Source organism: Protopterus annectens, chromosome 2.part2, assembly GCF_019279795.1.
Source record: "Protopterus annectens isolate FY-2018-M chromosome 2.part2, PAN1.0, whole genome shotgun sequence".
NCBI lineage: Eukaryota > Metazoa > Chordata > Ceratodontiformes > Protopteridae > Protopterus > Protopterus annectens.
The window spans coordinates 646786584-646801774 of record NC_056730.1 but is presented as its reverse complement, the minus strand read 5'-3'; the positions used below and the strand labels follow the sequence as shown (position 1 = coordinate 646801774).

Sequence of the window (15191 nt, the reverse complement as noted above, 5' to 3'; positions counted from 1 at the left end):
TAGAAATCTATGTGATGCCCCCACTTGTAAAAATGTTTCTTATCCATAAAAGACCTGCTGCCTGACAACTTGTTTCATGGGGAAAACATGATAAAAGTAAAATGAAAAGCAAGCAAGAAACAAGCTCAAGATACATTGCTTAAAGGATTACTGTACAGGTTATGGACCACACATGATTGGCATTCTGTTTAGTTTACGGGTAAAGTCTGTAGAGATGACTGGAAGTCTCCAACAAGTGTAATGAGCTTTTTAAAATAATGGAATCCTGTCCTTTAATACCCAAGGCTTATACATTATCTAGTCAAGTATTCTCTGCATGGCAACAACAGAAAGGCTTTCAATGTTGGCAATTCTTTAACAGTATGCTTATTAAAGCTTACTTGCATCTTACGATGTCAGACAAGCTTACCTTATGGTCATTAAAGCATTGCTACTTAAACACAGAGCAACAGGCACTTTGAGTAATAAGCATAAATCTGAGTAATAAGCATAAATCAACAGTACAAAAATATGACAGAAACCAGACCATTCTGAAAAATCAAGGACAGATGAAAAGCCACTGTAGTACTTATGCAGTGTGTCCTCCCCATCCAAGGTAGATACAACTACTCCTTGCCTTGCTTGGACACATCCAGAGTCACTACATAGGGGAGTGGGGTGCAACAAGCATGTCACAATTTGAAATCTCTCTGGCTGACTGTGATGGCCCTGACACATTTGTCATACCTCTCAACCTCAAGAGCAAGAAATCTGGACAAAGCCATACACAGAAGTGGGACAAAGGCCCAACAATAAGGACAATTTTTAAATATTGCTCTAATAAACTTAGAAAGATAATAGAATAGGTCTTGCATTAGTATGAATTTTCTGAAGGGTATAAAATGTGAAACTCAAATGTCTGTCATTTTCTAACTTCAGTCTTTAGTGATTTGTCACTAATTTGCCAAAAAACACAATTTTATGAAAATGGACCAAAAATGTGATGCAAAAATATAAAATAGACACACAATACAGCTGCTACCTGTCAAAGAAGGGACACTTTAATATTAGTACTGCTACCTTGAGCAGCTGACAAAATAAAAGAATCTACATGCATTTCAAGTAATATATAACTTTGATTATTACAGTTATTTCTTAATTGTAAACCCTCCATGTTTTCTTCCAAAATTGCTATTTTGCGGAGGGATTATTAGGGGGAAGAGCAACATTTTGAGCCAAAAATTGGGGACAGTTGAGTGGTTGGCTATGCCTAATTCTATAAAGCAATTTATTTGCATGTACCTCTCAACCTGTTAATGCAGTAAATCTGAACAAGGCCAAATATATTGGAGGCACATATAAACAGTACTAAAAATTGCTCTTGTATAAATTGAGACAGTTGATAGAACAGCTCTTACTCTAACATGCATTTTTCTGAAGGTTATGAAGTCTGAAACTTATTATTTAGTGACTTCTGGCAAATCATTTAGGAATTAAAACTACAAATTTTATGAACAAACCAAAAATAAGAAGCAAAAATCTATTCATTCTTTGAAAATCTGGACAGTTGGGAGATATAGTTCAGCTGGGCCTGTCTGAGTTTGCTGCCCTTCCCCCCTGACAAAATAATGGTTGAATGGAGCCTCTGCAGCCATTCCAATGAACCATTACTTGGCTATTTCACTCCATTTACCATAAACACTAATGTGCATACTGCTTTACTTCTATGATGAGTTGGACTTCATTTGAAAGTTTTATTTTGTATTTTACAGCACAGACACTAAGTCATCTGTTAAACAAAGCAATGCAGTCTCACAATGAAAACTTAGCATTAAAACTTCTCTGCCCTTGAAACTCACATTCATTGAAACAGCATTGAAACCCACATTCAAAGAAAATACATTTTGCCAGTGGCAGATAAAGATTAATTTTGGGCTGTTTTCTCATAGGCCCCTTGCATATGAAACATACATGTGCTCTTTGATACACCTTCCTCATTGTACTAAAATTATATTCCTTGTACAATACAGTACACTTGTTAGAGGGTGTTTTAAATTTGTTTTGAACATTTTTCCAGTAAGCAATGAAGCAAACCATATGCACCCATAATGGCAAAACTGCCCAGTTGAGAACATTTATCATAAAAAGGTCTACTCAGACTTCCACAGTCCACCATTATTAGTAAATATACACAATTCTACAGTCCACCATTATTAGTAAATATGCACAATTCCACAGTCCACCATTATTAGTAAATATGCACAATTCTACAGTCCACCATTATCAGTAAATATGCACAATTACTACAGCCCATATTTAATAAAATATGCACAATTCTCATTGTCCATTATCAGTAAATATGCACAACTCTGAAAGTAGTCATCTAAAATTAATCATTTATTAAAAAATCTGTAACTAAAATATTACATTAAAAAATGATAAGCTAGTAATAATATTGCAGGAAATGGATGGCAAACTGATACTGAAACTCATAGTTAGTATCTTCACCAAGGAGAACATTCTGTATTAACTAGGCAAAGCACTAAACTTCTATTAATTCAGTTCTCACCATAGCGCACCATCAGTTATGCAAGGAATTAAACATTCAGAAACCTGAAGTCTGAAATTCAAATGCCTGTCAATTTTATTTAACATTTGTTAATCAGGACAGTCTGACTTGGAACAAAAAAACTATTTTCAGCAGAGGCCCAGAAGAAATAATGCAGACATGTCTTTGTAACATGGGAGGACACAAAAGCAAACCCACACAAACACAGGGAGAAGATACAGACCCCACAAAGAAGGAACCCCAGCCAAGAATCAAACCTGAGAACATGCAGTTGTGAGGCAACAATGCTACTACTACACCATCAAATATCAAGCATTAAAACATTTACAAACCACAGATATTATGAGGAACAGATCAGATCAAATATCAGGCAAAAATCTGCAATTTTTTTACAAATGGTGGTGGGTAGGGAACTCAAGTCTTTAACACCTGCATACAGGGTACAGGGTTCAAGCCTGAGGTATTCCCTACCACACCACCATGAGCACCTGGGGCATTTACACACACACACACACACACACACACACACTCTCTCTTTCAAGTATGCAAGCAATACACACTTCAGATAGTAAATACAAGCACACACCATATATTCAATCAAGTACCATACACTTACCTGTCCTGTCCGTTCTCCATAATATCCATCCAGCTAACGTCCTGCCCGCGCAATACTCCCAAGACCCGTGAGATCCCTGCATTCCAAAACTCCTTCCTGAGATTGGCGATTAAATCCTGACTGCTGCTGTTGCAGTCTGGCCCCGACATATTCTCCCAGCGAGTCTGTGCACAGACGTCTCCTTGTGTCCCCCTATGGGGACTGCCGGACTGCCAGGAGCATGAGCATAGACGTGCAGTAGTCGGGACTACTGCGCATGCGCGATGTCCGCGAAATTTAAAAACATGTTTTTTTTTCTATTTTTTTATTTTCTTTTTGATTTGAGGGGGCTGCAGTCTGGCAGTCCGATAGCACGGGCCGCCCCTGCTACTGTGGTAGAGCAAGGATGAACATTATGGTCTATAGTTTTCCAGTTTGTGACAATACATAGAAAAGATCTGATTCACAGCTGTATGATTCTTTCATTACATTTCTTTCTTTAATTCTCTAGTTTTATATTAATATCTAAAATGTAGCAAATTACCATGCTATTGCATTGAATTTAGATTCACTGGTATTACTTTCATAGAGAGGAATATGAGAGCCTGAAAATGTGTCTACAAGAAATGTTGAAATATAAACATGCAAACATGTCAGAACTCAGTGTATTTTAATAATACACAGTACTCTGAACTCCGAAATGTTTTAATAATATAGTTATTCTCTGTTTGCCTGTTTCTATCATTCAGCATAATTTCCACAAGTACTGGTGTGGATAAGTGTTATCTATGAACATAAAAAAAAAAAATCTGCAGAAATTGTTTGCTGCCACATAATGATCCCCTACTTCTGCAGTGATGCTATACGACTGACCAGATCATATGCATCCTAAATTCATTCATTTAAAACATATTTCTACCAAAATAAAGATCTTACTGTAAAAATATGTATATATATATATATATATATATATATATATATATATATATATCTCGAGTTTTCAGAAACTTGATATTCTTATGGACGAAACCACATAACTGAGTTTCCAAAAACTGAAACATCAAAAAAAAATATACAAAAAACTCGCAAAAATCTACTTTTATTAAAGTTTATTCAGGTTGCAAGCCCCCTGCTCCCCAACACCGACTGTAAGTTATATATTCGAACTCTGAGATTGCACTACAGTGAAGAAAAGGGTAAATTTCCCAATCCTCACTGTACTGTGGTCTCCATTCAAAAGCTTTGAGTTTTCAGAAACTGGATCATATGGTCTCGACCATATAAATTTCGGGTTTATGAACACTCAATCAATTGATAGGGATCCATACATATATATATATATATATATATACATACATATATATATATATATATATATATATATATATATATATATATATATATATATATATATATATATTTATAGTATATATATATATATATATATATATATATATATATATATATATATGTGTGTGTGTGTGTGTGTGTGTGTGTGTGTGTGTGTGTGTGTGTGTGTATATAGATATAGATATATAAATTTGGCAGAAACATGAGCAAGTAAATATTTGTACCACATTGCAGAATTTTTAGAACTTCATGAAACTTCTGGCAATACACCAAACAGACTAATGTTGCCAAATATTACCTGGATTATTGCAAGTAATGCTGTTTACTTAGAAACTTCACCACGCACACAGAGACAAATATCAAGAATAAATACAAATATTATAAATGTTTTAAATTAAAAATATGTTTGAATATTAGCACCATACAAGGCATGAATTTAGTCACTGACTTGCTGGAGATATTAATTTCAACTTTTGATGAAAGCATGTATACATTGCATAAAAGTTGTTTATTTCTGTTTCTAGCAAATCTCTGCACCTTTAGGAAGACATCAATTCCTACTCTAGCTGTAACAGTGGTGATAGTAACATAGAATAATTATATTCTCAGATTTTATCGGTGTTAACTTGTTTCTTTGCCTGACTAGCATATTGCAATAGAAAAGCACAAGAAAGTAATACGTGAGTTGTGTATTTTCTGTCCCAGAATATTAATGTGCTCCCAATAACAATGTACTATATATACTACATATATATGAATTAATCTTACCACCAAGTTTTCTTCTATCTTCTGTTTCATCACCCATCTTTGAACAATAATGTCTATCCACCAAATACTCCCAAGTCAGCAGCTCACTTGCAGAACGTTAATGCTAGTATTTCAGTAGAAGGAACAAGAAATTTTTTTCCTTGTTCTTGCAGAACTGAAATTAAATTGCTTCCCTTTGTGATTACCAAGAAACGGTTCAAATCTCTTGTTTCCCAATTTTTAAACAACAAGCACTAACTTTACAGTGTAAGGGCTGCTTAAAAGAATATTTTGTATACAGTAAAGAAAAAATATACAACTAAAGAAAATAACGTGTTGCATTATGCATTAAATAACATGAATTTAAAATATCTTCTGTTTTCATTTTGCCAACTCATTAGTTTCCTTCTGTGTATTTCATAATCAAAACTGCATTGTTAAACTTTTACATAATAAAGTAACAATGGCTGTCATTTAGCTTTACCAGTAATCTGAGCAAGCATTCAGTACTTTTATAGAATGACTGTTTCTTCATTGAGCAAACTATTATATTCTGGAATGGCTTTACACAGAGGATGCTTGTTTATGTCTAAATATATCAAATGACATAATAATGTGTTTAATTCTGTAATTAAACAAAAAGTGACTAATAATGTGAGCAATCCATGCAGTGCTTTTCATGCAGAGTATCCCAGTTTCACTGCTTTAGCCATGCAATATGCAATATCTTTGAACAATCCACCCATAAAAAGCCTTGAAACTGCATGCTTTTTTTTTGTAACTGTAGTGGTCACGACATTGGGCAATTTCCACATCACTTTCTCAATGTTCCAAGTAGTGCCTTATCTTCTTTCTCTTGCCCATGGACTTCCAGGGATTGGACATGGTGCTCTAAAGGCTGTCAAGGTGAAATTCCCTGAGTATCAACTCCCAGAATCTCAGGACACTAAGATACAATTTGTAGATGAACTTTTTCCATAGAAGATCACTGTTGATACAGTTTCAATGAGTGTGCCAGCAGTGATACCTTTGTTTTAGGAGATTTTTGTCTTTTTTGTGTTTCTATTACTATGGCGTTGATATATATATATATATATATATATATATATACACACACACACACACACACACACACACACACACACACACACACACACACACACACACACACACACATTAACAACAAAATGTCAACCTGCTTCTGCACATGTTCCAAGGATTAATCTCAGAGCATGCAAAAGTAAAAACATGTTTTTTTTGCAGGGAAGAAAGCGCCCCTGCACCCTCATCCCCCAAAATATTTATTCCAACTCATTGATCATACAATCCCTAGGGAAAGGGCATATTCTCCAACCCCAGGGATTGCAAACCGTAACCACCTGTTGACCATCTGTTTTGTTGACCAAAGTGTGTTGACAAAACAGAGGATGACATTACTGATGTTCATACTTTTGGATGACTACCCCACCCATCCCCACACATACACACACGTATAAGTATATATATATATATATATATATATATATATATATATATATATATATATATATATATATATATATATATATATATATATATATATAGGTTCATAGGTTGGTACTAGGCTATCAGCCCAAGGGCCTATACAAGCCTAGCCATAACAATTGCCTGGCTATTTCTTCCCACATTATTTACTTTCCTGGACCGCTGTCTAGCAGGGTGACTGACGTGATCCCTGGGGTGAATTTCCTTTCTTCCATCCAATCATCAAGGTTCCTCTTGAAGAGGTCCAAAGAGACACTCTGCTTGACATGTATGGGCAATCTATTCCAGAGTCTGGGGAGTCTCTGGGTCAGGAACCTATCCCTCCAGCATGTTTTGTTTATTGTGATGACAAGGTTTAGATCCCTGGAGCGTGTAGCCCTGAGGGATTGGGATTTCTTTAAGTGTAGCATGTCCAACAGCTCTGGGTTTGACATGGCCTTGTATGTTAAGCAGAGATCGCCTCTGAGTAGACGATATGCGACAGAGTATAGCTGGAGTTTTTAAGCCAGCGTAGGGCATCTGCTTTAGGCCTGTGATTCTTTTAGTGAGGTATTTCTGAGGCCTTTCCAGTTGTTGCAGATGTCTTGAGAGGTACATACCAAATGGGGCGTTGTATTCTATAATGGGTCTAATGAGGGATGAGTACAGTGGGACAATGACCTCCTTTATTCTGGATGAAAAGCCCTTCATGATGAGGTGTGCCACATAGGATTTCCTGACTGTTGTGGCGATGTGGTTATCGAAGGTGAGACCACTGTCCACCTGTGTCCCTAAGTCTCTTATCACACTTTCTGTGTTTAGTGTACTGCCACCTATATGGTAATTCATGGATACATGTTTTTTCCCAAAGGGGATAACAATACATTTCTTGGCATTGAGCTTGAGCCCATGGCTCTGGCACAAAGCATCTGTTTCTGTAAGGCCCTTTTGTAGAGTATCCACATCATTTGGGGATTCAATAATGGCTCCCAGTTTGCAGTCATCTGCAAACTTTGTTAGCCAGAGTCCCTTAGTGTTGACCTGTACTCCAGAGAAGTAAATGCCAAACAAGAGCGGCCCCAGGACTGAACCCTGAGGTACTCCACTTGTCACTTGTCTGGAGCTGGATTTGGAGTCGGCTACTTTTACAGTGTGGGTTCTATCAGTAAGCCATTTAGCAACCCATTGGGTGACATAGGGATTAATGCCCAACTTAGTAAGTTTATCTATGATTCCAGAGTGGGGGATGGTGTCAAAGGCCTTGGCAAGGTCTAGATAGGCTGTGTGGACCACCTTACCCTTGTCCATGGCTCTGGAGACTGATTCAAAGAAGTCAATCAGGTTCAGGAGACAAGATCGGCCCTTCACAAACCCAAACGGGGTGGGGTCCAGTGTTTGAAGGTTGCCAATGTCTTTGTTTATAAGTTCCATGATAATACGCTCCATGGCCTTGCAGATAAGGCTTGTCAGACTGATGGGACAGTAGTTTCCGGGATCCAAGGTGGATCCTCCCTTGTGGATTGGGATAACTGTAGCTCTGCGCCATTCAGGGGGCACGAAACCTGAGGTGAGGCTATGATTAAACATGACACTTAGGGGAGGTGCCAGTTCATATTGTAGTTCATGTAGTACACAGCCCGGGATGTCATCTGGTCCCATGGATGCTGTATTCTTGGCTTTAGAGAGTGCGTTTTGTACCTGTGTGGCCGTTATTACTGGAATTTGGCAATCTTCCGGTATTGAGATGGGCCATTTAGGGGTGAGAGGGGTGAAGTTGGCACTGAATTGATCTGCCAGGATATTGGCAATATCCTTCAGATCAGTATATTTAATGCCATTCTGTTTTAGCTCAGAGCAGATCTGAGCATTGCCATTTAGATTCTTGACATAGTTATAGAATGCTTTGTGGTTGTCTTTGGAATCTTTGGCAATTTTATTTTCGTAACTAGCTTTGGAGGATTTTGAGGCATCTCAGTTTCTTACTGAGGCTAGTAAGGAGGTTTTTTGCATCCTGGGATTTTCCTCTTTTCTGCAAAAGTTTCTTCCTTTTGTTGTAAAGTTTGTTTATGGCAGAGGACCACCAGATTGGCTTCCTTTTTTTGGATGAGTGCATTTTGGTTCTATTTGGGATGGCACGATTCATGCATGAGTGGATGTGCTCATACAGTGCCTTAGTGTAGGATTCAGCAGTTGAACTTTCAGTTCCCGTCTGCATGGGTGTCATGAAGTTTGTCACTTCTGACTTGAGTAGCATGAAGTTGGCTTTGGAGAAGTTTTTTTATGGTGGTTTCTTTACTGGGGGTGGGGGTGGGATGTGGATGTTAAGGGTGATTAGCTTATGGTCAGATCTGACTAACAAGGGGGTGACCATTGGTATGAAGCATTGATTTCCCATGTTGGTAATGACCAGGTCTAGGATATTGGAGCCCCTGGTGGGACTATGGATTAGTTGATCCAGGGCGTTGGAATTTATGAATTCCAAGAACCGTTGCGCAAAGGTGTTGGGACATGAGTAGTTTTCCCAGTTAATGGCAGGGTAGTTAAAATCACCCAGTATTAGGGTGTTTGGTTCTATCTTAATATTTTCCAGTATGTTTAGAAAGGTGTAGTGAGAATCTTGGGGTATATATATATATATATATATATATATATATATATATATATATATATATATATATATTTTTTTTTTTTTTTTTATTTTAGACATTTGTGTTTGGTAATGTGATTCTTTGGCATGACTGATGACTTGTGGCTTCAAAGCAGAACTGTCAGGGCAAAATGTGTATGTTGGAGGGTGCATGTGTGATAATATGTTCTTCATCTCTTAAGACAGAAACTGTACTGATTAATATTCTGATTAAATTCCATGTTGTATTTAGAGATCACATTCCATTTTTTCTTATTTATACAATAAACATAGCTTGGCTCGCACATTACAACAGACAAAACTGAGGCTGATATTTTCACAAACTATCTTATTAATGTTGACTATACAACCTTTACAGTATTTATCATTAATTCCCAAGATGCTTACTGAAGAATAAGTACTTAAGTCATAGTGTTTTGTCTGTTAATCACAAGACATTATTATCTATTATATAAAGTTACCATAGTGCTCACCACAAACCATGCAGATAGTGGAGATATGAGTTCTAATGTAGACCTGGGATGCTATTACCACATTACTTCTTTCAATTTGCTTTCCTTTTTATTGTCTGATAAATGACTGCTCATTGCTATTGCCAACTATTCATACATGCTTTTCTACTGCCTCTGTTTTGCCATCCTTGAGGCATCCCACCCCTCATTTTCTTTGCCCTGCCATTAAACTACCCTCTCACATGTGCTGCATGCTGAGTTCTTCACCTGTCTGTTCTTTTTCCACAAAAGCATAACAAGACATTTCAGCAAGATGTTATATCAAGGCTCACATCAGAATGAAGCATTTCTCAGAAATTATGTCAGAATATGGGAATAATGGAAAATAAAAACACTTGGGATCTGTTATTTATAATGTACTGCTTTATTCAACTAGACCTGGTATTCACAATCACCCCGATGTTGTGCATAATTTCTAGATCCATATTAAAGGCCCAGATATGGGATGCAATTTTATAATGGTATGTGAAATTTCATTTCAGCCTAATAAAACATAACAGAATACCAGACTGCCCTTGTAGTTTTTCTTTCTTGGCTCATATCACATTTTGCACTGGTCCATGCTTCAGAGCAAATGATCTTCAAAGTGTTGTTGAATAGATTCATCTCCACCTCACTGACTCCCAAAATCAGGGATCCCATGCTTTTGTTAGTTATTTTCTTCTCTCAAAAGCCTCCAGGGAGAGAACATGCCAGTTATACTCTCCAAAATAATAATTTTGCCCATGGCACTGTCATATGCTGTCACATATTATCCATCACCTAATAATGATCCATTTTGTCTCAGCTGCCAGGAGTTGATTAGAGACTATAGAATGGGCACCTACTTTTGACTGGGCTGTCCTACATATGCTGAGAATAGGATGTGCGCACCCCCTAATATTGATATTGCTAGGTTCCTTCTACAGCAAATGAATAATATGTGTGGTAATTGCATAATATTCTTGGTTGCTAGCAGAAAGAAATTAGCTAATTTGTGTTGCAGGACATGCCTTTAAGTCTTATTCAACAACTTCCTTCAGCATTTTACAAATCTTAATTAAAGTTTCTGGTCTGTTGTATAAATACAGCCATAAATGTTTACTACCATGTTTCATTGCAAATGTCTTCACTGCATCTGATGTGAATTGTGGACTGTTACCACTGATAACTGGCTCAGGCAAACTTTCTTGCAAGCCCTGGTTTTAGTACTGATACTTTGTCCAGTTGTTGGCTGCATCCTTGGAATTTATGGCCACTATCATTAAGAGCAATGAGTACCTGAAAAGGCCCACAAGATCAATTTGAATGCATCACCATTCTAACCGTGGGCATTCCTGGAGATGTAGGATTATTGGCAATGATACATTTTGAGGCATTTGTCATCCAGCCTAGCTTTTGTCCTAATTACTTCAATTTCCAGACCAGTGTCAGGCTACTTTTAAAACTCTGGGCAAGAAGATTCATTTTTCTCCTGCAAGGTGTCTCTTGTATAGCATATAGCACCACAGAATGCAGCTTGCTTGTAATTACTACCCCAGAGACACATACTATGCTGCATTGACATGTTAACTTCTGCTATTTTTCATGAGCATCTCTTCCTATTTATTATGAGCAAGTAATGTACATATAACAGCAGTGGATCACTCTTAGCTAACATGTGACATGGGTAACTGCTCAGTAACTGATGCATAGCACACATCTGGAGATCTGCTGTTCTCAGATCCTCTAAATCTTTATACAGCAGTCATACCTTATTTTGTTACAGCAGTAACACAAAGGTGTGCCCCTAGGAGCACAAAACAACATTTGCTGTTGATCTGTACTTGTCATGGATACCCCACATTTTGTGGTTAGCCGCATGTGATGATGCATAACCAGTACAAATTTTTTCTATTTTAACACAATGATTGCCATTTTTACACTAAATAATGCTGAGTGCTCTGGTCATAGTTATCTTCAAATTTAGTTCATAATATTGTAACAAATACCATGGGTTCTCCTGTGCTTTTCTGGAATCCATGAGAAAGAACTGTAAGGTGAAGTATCATATATCAACTTAAGAGCAAAATATGGTCAAAAGTAGTTAAGAACCTTATGTGTCATAATTTTACTTTGGCTGCTTGAGGGTACCTTTACAATCCTCATCTAGTTCCATTACGACTTGTTCTGGGATAATGTCTCTAATGGTTTCAGTACTTTTGAGAGATTAAGAAAAAATGTATGGTATCAGATTATAAATCTGAAATAGAACATCATTTATGACACAAAGTAGATGGCTATAGCACAGCCTCTAACTTGTTATGCAGTCTTTTTTTGATAGTCAGATTACCACAATTAAAAAAAATCATAAATTAACCCTTGTCTCTGTATGCTTTAGCATAGTTCTCAGTACATACCCCTGTTTTTGCAGAATGTCTCTGATTTTGCCTCATGTTTTTTTTTTTTTTCCTGGCAAATTGTTGAAGACTTAGACTTTCAGCTTTTCCCGGTTAGGGGTCGCCACAGCGGAACTCCGGTCCGCTCATGATCGGCAGTGGATTTTTATGGTGCAGAGTTGCCAGCCCAATGCCCAACCTTCACACTCGCACCTACCTGCATGTCTTTAACGTCACTCTACTACAGGGAGGACATGCAGACTCTGCAAAGAAGGCGCTCCAGCCAAGAATAGAACAGGAGAACTTCTTGCTGTGAGGCAACTATGCTAACTGTTGCACCACAAATTGTTGAAGACTGCTGTCACTAAATAAGGACAGACATTTGAGTTTCAGATGTAGCATCCTTCAGAAAAATCATGCCACCATAATGCATGTTATTCTAGCAGGTTTCTAAGAATATAACAGCAATATTTAAAACCTGTCCCTGACTTTGGGCTTTCAGCCCTCATCCACTTAAGACTTGGAGCTTGGCATAATGGCTAAGGTGTTTATTTCACAGACACAATAAGCAGAGTTTGATTCTCACTTTTGAAAGGAAATTAGCTAGGCTTAAAATGGCCTACAAGGACAACTAGCATAGTTCTTACTATTGAGTCTATTCATTTTTGGCTTTTCCCTGATCCATGTGTTAACAGGTTGAGCTACATCTTATAGCCTATATAGGAACACACCGAGGTTACTTAGGTGCTCTCAATTTATTTATTTATTTTATTTATTTGCTTTTGTTAACCAGGAAAGTCCATTGGGCTGGTGTGAGCCCATTTTCAGGAGAGGCCCGGGGAGAAAAGCTCCAAAAACAATATACATAATAAAGAATTTGGTTAGAAAGTTAACAGCATTTAACAATATACAAGAGTAATGATATAAGAGTCAGAAGTAACACAGTAACATAGACAATGTATGGCTATATATTATGGAAGACTTGGATGATTGCAAAGGTATTCAATATAACTGACAGATTATGATAACCTACACATACACAATTTTTTACAATTATTCTCCTTCATCACCAGAATAACAATGTCTGGTTGTAATTCATATTAGACATTCCCTAAAATACTAGGTCTACTGTCTGCCCTTGTCACCTTCCATGTCACTCAGCACTGCTCTTTGCCTTCCTCTGCCTTAGACCCATGCTTGATATCTTTCTTTCAGTCTTGTTACCTTCACCTTCTGTACTACAGCTCCTACCTTTGCCTGTCTCCATTTTTCACTATGGTATTTCCAGTCTGTCCTGCATCATGTAATAATTCTTGCTGGGTTCCCTCAGTCTGCCTCTACTCTGCTATCTTCCCCTGATTCCTGACACAGCTCCCTTGTACTCTGTTTCTTATTGGTACATCTACCAAAATCCTCACACCCTCCTACTTGTCGGTCTGAACCAGGCTTACACAGGCACTGAGCTCTCCTAATATTTTCCTGACTTGTACCACATCATCTTCCAGTATTGTAGTCAGCCAGTGTTGCCTGTCCCCACCCACAGGTCCATAATCCACACCATTTGGAAAACACCTAACACATCCCATAATGCCGTCTCCTCAAGTCCATGCTTTAGTCTTTGTTGTTTACTTGCTGTTATAAAAGGGCAGTATGACATGTCAAGTTTCTGTTTGTTAGCTACCTGAGACTAATATGATCATTATCTTTGGCTTGTTGTTGAGTTTGTATCTGCTGCAATATTTACAGACTGCTTGTATAATGCAGCTGTAGTATGGCCTATGTAAAACACTGAAAACAGTGAACAGTGAAGGGAGAAAGAGGCAAACAGATTTGCTGCAACCTCCTTAGGAAATAATTATTGAAAGAGTTGAAAAACACATCAATAAACTAAAGAGAAATGGTAATCCATATATTGGAGTAATGTTAAAAAGTGTAATAACGGTCCTGACTACTGACCTATTAGATATCCACAATGACTAACTTAACATTGCATATGTTTACCATGCCAAATAACTGGAATTTAGCAAAACTCGCCCGAATCAATAACAAAAGGGGCTTTTGACTCTTAACAACAGTTACAGACCAACAAACTTACTGATCAAAACTAGGAAGCTACCTGAAAAGAGTTTAACTAAAATATTGCAAAGTCTGAAAAGATATTAACCCACACAGTTACTCTGCAAGTATACCTCTCAACTGTCCAGATTTTTGCAGAATGTCCAGATTTTTACCTCATATTTTTAATCTCTTCATTATATATTTTTTTCTGGCCAATCGTTGGTGAATCATTGAAGATTGAAGTCAGGAAATATTGACAGACATCTGAGTTTCAGGCTTCATATCCTCAGGAAATTCAAGCTTGTGCAAAACCTGTTATTCTATCAAATTTCTGTTTGTAAGAGCAATATTTAAAAAATTTCCCTATTTTGGGGCCTTTGTCATCCCATTACTTATGTTTTTGTCCAGATTTCTTGCTCTAAGAGGTTGAGAGCATAATGGATAATTACAAATTTTCACATAGAATCCTTGCTAGGGTAAGCAACGGAGAAAACGTTTATGTCATCTCTCATGATTTCATCAATACTTTTGATATTATATAGCACTGATAAAAAGTTGGCTTGCAAACACAGACTGTCAAACAGGTGTGTGTGTGTGTGTGTGTGTGTGTGTGTGTGTGTGTGTGTGTGTGTGTGTGTGTGTGTGCGCACTTTGTGAGGGCTAATTTAGGTAAATAATATAAGTTAGAGTATGCTACAGGGAGTCAATGACTGACCACAGTTGGTTGCTGTCGCTCATCTTGTGTATTTAAATAAGACGATGAGGCTGGGTGTTCATTTAAATAGTTTACTGCACATAAACACATTAGGATGGATGATCGGAACATTAAATTTAAATGAACTGACTGCTACACACATACATGCTTTTACTCTGG

The 15191-nt window shown here is 37.3% G+C and overlaps 1 protein-coding gene across 1 annotated transcript in view; it reads right to left on the bottom strand.

The window, feature by feature from the left end:
- The window catches only part of LOC122795753 (shootin-1-like), a 944918-nt gene extending 939472 nt beyond the window's left edge, over positions 1-5446 (bottom strand). The window contains exon 1 of the mRNA XM_044064066.1: positions 5262-5446. Coding sequence (XP_043920001.1) covers positions 5262-5298 — 37 coding nt within the window. The 5' untranslated portion in view covers positions 5299-5446. The remainder of the gene's footprint in view (positions 1-5261) is intronic.
- Positions 5447-15191: the final 9745 nt, after the last annotated feature.